The sequence below is a fragment of the Phragmites australis genome, chromosome 1 (genome assembly GCF_958298935.1).
Source record: "Phragmites australis chromosome 1, lpPhrAust1.1, whole genome shotgun sequence".
In the NCBI taxonomy this organism is placed as follows: Eukaryota; Viridiplantae; Streptophyta; class Magnoliopsida; order Poales; family Poaceae; genus Phragmites; species Phragmites australis.
The window spans coordinates 36,617,342-36,623,689 of NC_084921.1; the positions used below are offsets into that span (position 1 = coordinate 36,617,342).

Sequence of the window (6,348 nt, forward strand, 5' to 3'; positions counted from 1 at the left end):
CGTTTGCAGAATTGGATGAATCGATATTTCTGGTCAACGGCCGTGCAGTACTCGCCGTGTCAAAGAAAGTACTCTGGGCAGGCCCGATCTAACAGCATGGACCATGCGCCAACCTACCGCCCCGAGTCAGATCCACGTCAGTACATCACACAAGCTTATCTCTTCCTCCCATGATAAGCCCACGCGTAAACCAAAAAAATTGCTTTCAGCCCTGAAAGAACAGAACCCGTATCCGATAGATGAAAGAAAACCAGGCTTATTGGATGACGAACCATAGTGGAAAAATAATTCATTTTCTTTTGTTTATACATGCATCCATCTAAAACCGTGTTCAAATTTGCTGGCACTTCACGGTGCAAACCGCGACACAATTGCGGTGCAAACCGCGACACAATTTGCCACTCGTTCGCAGGGTTATAGCTTAGAACTCGCCGCCGTTCGCCGGATTTCGTTGAGAAGCTAGGGAGATGAATCCACGCTGCTCCCTGGCCCTAACAAGTCCGACCGATGCTCGGTCCAGGCAAGGATCAAAGGTCAACTTCCTGGTGGTTATTACTTATTAGCATCTATATCATATCAGTTGATTCAGTTGATCAGTTCGTATCAACACAGCAGCTGAGATACCGTTCAGTCAAACAAACAAAAAAAAACTCAGAAAACAGCCAGCCAGGAGGCATCCGCGTCTCGGCAGAGCCGTCGGAAACCCATCTGGAGCACGGGCTAATTTACAGGTACAGCGACCAAATCATACCTCCTGCTTCGTGTTAGTCTCCCGGGGCAGCTTGGGCGCTCTCAAAAAGCACCAGGCCTGCGTTCGAGGGGAGGACGACGCGGATCAGCTTGCGGCTACGGCGTCAGCCGCCGGAGGGTCGGTGCCCAAGAGCTGGCGGAGCCTGGGCGCGCCGCGTTCCATGTGCCGGCTGCTGCTTCTCGATGCGCCTGCGCCGTCCATCATTGACAGGAAGTTCTTGGCGACACGAGCTGACGGTGCGGGGGCTGTTTGGTCTACAGACACCTCTTGTGCTTGATCCGGTGCACTGTCCTTCAGTCTCTCCTGCGATACGAGGTGCATTTGAGAAACGAAACATACTGAACGAAACAGAATATCGACAATTTAAGCGACTATGCCGTTAAAATGATGATGTACCATCAGAGAAAAATTCTCCAATCTGAGTTTTTGGGAGCTTTCTGTTAGCTTGCTAATTTCACTTCGGAGGGATGTGTTCTCTGCGGTCAGTAACTCTACTTTTGTAACCAGTTCCTCAGTCTCGGCCTGAAAGAACAGGAACCGAGGAAATCATTATGTAAGAAAGGTTTGGAATTGTATTGTAAATGAAGCACCCTGAGCTATACAAGCAGAATATAGATGTTTTCCACTGAAGGGAGCGCCACGGAACTTCTGAAGTCAAAACAATTAACAGAATAATTGACAGGCAAGGGTGTCTTGGTCTACCTGCTTCCTGAGCCTTGAACGCCGGGCAGACTCCCTATTTGATTGCTTTCTCCTTTCGCTCTTTGATTCCTTATCGTCCTGGCAATTCAGGCAAAGCAAGAATTCTTAATCCTAAATTTGAAGCCATCCTGGCAATTCGAGAATATTAATCCTAGAAAACAGAACAGCAATCCAGAAAACCTTAAGAGGTAGCACTAATGACATCTATTAAGAGGCAGAGAGAAGATACTAATAACATAGTTATCACGCATCGCCCACCCGATAAAAGAAAAAAGAGCTTTTTTTTTTTTTTGAATACCGGGGGCCGAGCTACGCTCGCTTCGCAAGAAAAAAGAGCATTTCCCACTCTAATTGCCATTTATAACATACCTTAGCTGGCCATTCAGGTGATGGCGTGCCAACTCTCAAGTAACTACCAGTGCTCGCACATGGTTTGATTGCTGTATCTAGAATGCGCACATTGGCCAAAGTTGCTAATCTTCCTGGTTCTCCTGATATATTATTAGGTGCTGAAGCTCCGCATGTTTCTGCGTCTGAAGAAAAAATAAAGGCCTTTTTTTGTCATATCAGTTTAAACAAAGGATTAATTGGGTTTTAACAGATAAGTATGTAGACTATGTTTGATGATGATGATTGAGTAAAAGAGAAAATCCGTACAGTACCTGATGTAGTCATATCATCTAAGCTCCGTTTCTTGGGAGTTCCGCTTGCCTAAACAATGAAGAAAAATTTCCAACTGTCAATATTTGCTGGCTGACTAAGAAGACCACCACATGATTGACTATAGAACAAATACCTTTTGGTTATTTCCATCACTGGATCCTTCTAGGCTGTAATCCCCACTGCATTGACAGCACCAGACGCAGATGGACTCAGTTTACCAAAAAATAACAAATATGCCAGAAAAGCTGCACCTGATATTGATAAAAATATTTTAGAAAAATCATGTATCACCTTGTTTTTTCACTGTTACCACTGCCAGTTGACACAGCAATCCCATCAACTTCCTTCAATTTCTTGTTTAAGCTGTTCTCCTTGCTGTTCACAGATTTCGCTGGCTCTGCATTCAATGGGTTTACCATCTTGACACAACAAGAGATAAAACAATAAATAAAATTAAAAGAGTTAAAATGTCAAAAAAAATCAGCACTAGATAAGGATAATTCGGAAAATAACAAACATCCACAAATTCATAAGGATATTTATGTATAAGAAAAATTCAATCATTACCATGTTATCTTTCTATAGAAGAGATGGCAATATAGATATACAGGCTGTTTTTCAATGTTGCGGTATTTTCAATCATTACGCATGGGCACCTTACTAGTATGAGTGAAAATAGAGATAGGTACATGTATATCCCATACTTACTAGGGGCATGAAGGGATGCAGGAAACCGCCAGCGTGTGGATATATCGCAGCATATGGCTTTCCGAAAGCAGCCGGTGGCAGGTTCTACAGAGACGCTGGGAGATGATAGAATTCTTCAAAATATAAATAACATCTAATATATCAAGATTTAATTTAAAATACCTGCGGACCCCACATATATGAGGGAGGAACAGGACCAGACGTTATTCCAGCGTGAAAAAATGTTGGTGGCCAGATCCCTGGGCCATAATATGACTACACAGATGGTCCTATGCTTTAGTCAGTTGCTCCGTTCAAGAAAGCAAAACTTGAAATTCAACAATAAGAAGCAAACGGTAAATTATCAGGCCTTAACCTGCATAGTCGACCAATCAAAGTATGGATAAATAGCTGGCTGATCCTGCAAAACAATCAATTATAAATTAGGCACCATACCTTTAAGTGGTCCACCCCTCACAACTAAAAGGTCCATAGATAACATTATACTTGACTGTTTTCAAATGAAAACATCTAAAATCCCAAGTGAGTTTGTAATACTGACACATAAAAATACCACCTACATGACTAATCCCTAATGGAACATTCACTAAAAATAAAGATTCAGTGCGACTTCTCTAGTTTCTGTCTTGTACAGTGTCCAACTTCACACATTTAGTTGTTCTTCTTTCGGTTTGGATAGGTCCCAAAAGGCCAAAACAGTGGGGAAAATGCAACTATTATACTATGTACGTATTTACCTTGGCCGGTGATGGTGCTTTTCCTGAATTCTGAGTAACTACAGCTTCATCATGCCCCATGCTCTTTTTTTTTGTGAATGGCTGCACAAATAAAAAACTTCAGAAATATTCCTAAAAAAAGAACTTCAGAAATCGGTGCTTCATCTTTCAACTAACAGTTAGTTCTGAGAACATCATACACTGTTTTTAGTTGTATGTTTCCCAAAAATGCTCGAATATCCAAGACATATCATTCCATCACATAGTCCCTGAAAATCAGGTTTTTTTACAATAGTTTTTCATGAAACACGATGACTAATTTAGCTCTTGTTTGAACATTTGGTAAACTACAACGGGGAAGAGATAGCCTCATTTAGCTCCTTGTTTACGTCTTACTTCTGAAATCCCTTTAACCCCCTTCTCTCTATACATGAAACAGAGCAACAAAGCATGCTCTATCAGAGATTTTTGCAGCCTAAAGGTTCGTCTGTCCAACGCATACATGCACGGATCTCAATTTTACAATCCCCCACTAGCTTGTACACAAAATCTACCCTTCCTCTCTAACCCATTATTTTTTTAGAAAAAAATGACAAACACATACGTACATGTTTCCACACGATTCGCCTCAGAACCAGAAAGGAAAACGAAAAAAGAGACCGGAGTCACCCGACACTCACAGGCACCTCCTCCTCACCGGCGCCTCAACCCGCGAGCCGGCCAAAGCAGCACCGGGCGCATGCTGCAATGGCACGCTACGCTAAGGGATCTCGGACGAAACGTAGCGAAATTCAGGGAACCAAGCGAGCTGCGGCGTGCTCTAGAGCCTTAGCGGAGGCGGCGGCTCGCGGGTCGCGACGGCAGCGGAGACAACCGAACGGGGGCAGGGAGATCGGCCGAGCGTACCTGGACCCGTGCCCTCGCCGGGACGGGGGAGTGTTCGCGCGGATCGGCGGGAGAGCCGGTGTCGGTGCCTCGGTGCTGCGCCACGGGGATCGTACCTCGGAAGGGAAGGGCCGGGGAGGCGGCGAGAGGCGAGACGGGTGCGTGCGACGCGCCGTTTGATCTGAGATGCGAGGATAAAGGGAGGGGGGGCGACTTGTCGCAAGACTGGCGCGAAAGGAGATTGCCACATCACATCTGCCGCAAAAAAAAAGAGGTTGCCACATCACATCTGCCCGCAAAAAAAAAGAGGTTGCCACATCACGGAGCACATGTCGTCGTCTTATACCTGGGGAGGCCGTGCAAGGCAGGCAATTTGGGGCATCGGGTTGCCCTGTGCTCTGTATTGAAAGTAGAAGTAAAGAGAGAGATTAAGAGAATGATAATCTTGTATTTATTTTTGAAACAGTGATTACATATAGAGCGAGAGTGAAGATGTGGTAAGCTATCTATTGGGGAGGTCGCTTGTTTTCAACGGGTGTCCTTTCGTGTGTAACTACTAATTATAGAGGTTAATAGCTAATGACAGTTATTTGACTAATTGATCATATATTAATCTTGTTCAAAGGATGTCGTTTCGCAACACTCTCTCTTGATCATCTAATTCGAAAACTTATCGTTAAAAACTCCTCTAAAACTCTAGTAGAAAATATGAGGAGAAAAATAATAGAGTAAAATGCACTGACGGTCCTCGAACTTATTTTGATATGTTACTTAGGTCCACGACCTTTGAAAATGCATTTCTAGACTATAAATGTTTGTCAAACCGTGTCAATCAAGTTCATACCGGCTTAGAGGGGGTTTTGACGCTAACATGACATGCCATGTGGTGCATATATGACAAAAGACGGTATAGATGTGGCATCTCTTCTCCCTACCTCTCATCTATCGGCCCCCTCCCTCTCTTTCCCTCTTCCTTGAGACCGCGTGCAAAGCTCGGCTGCCGCGTGGACACCGACGACCTAGCAGCCGGAGCTCCCCCACGTGAAAAGTTGAGGATGCCCTCATCCTCCTGTTGCTTGACGTCTTATAAGACACTTCCGGTCGGAACCCTATCTTCTTCTCCTCCCGACCATCATTCCCCACCACTGTGAGATCCCAGAAAAATTAAGAGGATGGAGGCTACTGTAGCTGCGCGATGTCGAGGGTGGCAGCTGGGCTTGCTGGGAGCAGCCGGCTGGGCCTTTGTGTGGTCGGTGGGCCTTGTGGGGGGGGGGGGTGCTGGGCCAAGAGATGGCAGCTGGGCTGTGCTTGTGGCAGCTAGGCTGTGCAAGCAAGCCGGTTGGGCATTTGTGGTCCAGTGGGAGATCGTGTATGCGGCAGAGAAAAGGAAATGGCTCGGGTACTGTAGCAATTCGGGAATAATCCCATACCGTGAGTTGAAATAGGTTTGAACCAAGTTAAATACTTGGCTTGGAAAACATATTTACCACGGGTTGCAACCATTTTGTGCGAAGCGAGGACGAAAGCACAAGTGGGTAGTATGTAGGTGTGGTCCACCCAACGTGTGAGTGGGTCTAAGCCGTTTTCTGACTCGGGACGTTACAACCACGAGCTCCACTATCGCCGTCGCAATCCCGCCACAGTGCACCCTCCTCCGTCGTAGTCGCGCTAAGGGAAGCTCGAAGGACCTCCCTCTTCGTCTGCTCACTCGAGTTCCCAGCTAGATTCGCTTCCTCCCCGTCGGAATCGATCGACGACTGTCTTCCTTGCCTTGGACCATCGTCCTCCACACCTCATCGTCGACCCACCGCTCTAGCTCTCATCCAAGCTGAAGAGCCCCACGGTGAGCTTCACCTCTGCCTAAGGATCCTCGCGAGTGTCCCCATTCAGCTGGGCCCATCACCGACCCGACCGTCGCCTTGT

At 46.0% G+C, this 6,348-nt stretch overlaps 1 protein-coding gene across 3 annotated transcripts; it reads right to left on the reverse strand.

The window, feature by feature from the left end:
• Positions 1–529: 529 nt before the first annotated feature.
• LOC133917066 (G-box-binding factor 3-like) lies at positions 530–4,671 on the reverse strand. Of its 3 annotated transcripts, none has more exons than XM_062361032.1 (12): positions 4,447–4,671; positions 3,562–3,642; positions 3,180–3,224; positions 2,987–3,079; positions 2,825–2,908; positions 2,408–2,535; positions 2,250–2,295; positions 2,116–2,164; positions 1,823–1,986; positions 1,454–1,531; positions 1,148–1,273; positions 530–1,054 (listed from the first exon to the last, which is right to left on the reverse strand). In XM_062361032.1, exons 2-12 carry the CDS (start codon positions 3,619–3,621, stop codon positions 836–838), a joined length of 1,092 nt encoding a protein of 363 aa, XP_062217016.1. In that variant the 5' UTR covers positions 3,622–3,642; positions 4,447–4,671; the 3' UTR covers positions 530–835. The 3 variants fall into 3 exon arrangements, with proteins under 3 accessions (XP_062217016.1, XP_062217008.1, XP_062217026.1); XM_062361024.1 differs by lacking the exon at positions 4,447–4,671 and adding an exon at positions 3,741–4,418; XM_062361042.1 differs by lacking the exon at positions 4,447–4,671 and having other exon boundaries at positions 2,987–3,093; positions 3,562–3,648.
• Between the last annotated feature and the right edge of the window lie 1,677 nt (positions 4,672–6,348).

Excerpts from the sequence above, each read along its gene's own strand:
- LOC133917066 (XM_062361024.1), bottom strand. The coding sequence starts at position 3,794 with ATGATATGTCTTGGATATTCGAGCATTTTTGGGAAACATACAACTAAA. Across the intron at positions 1,532-1,822 it reads CACCTGAATGGCCAGCTAAG|GACGATAAGGAATCAAAGAG; the intron begins GTATGTTATAAA and ends CTGAATTGCCAG. Across the intron at positions 1,055-1,147 it reads TGGAGAATTTTTCTCTGATG|GAGAGACTGAAGGACAGTGC; the intron begins GTACATCATCAT and ends CTCGTATCGCAG.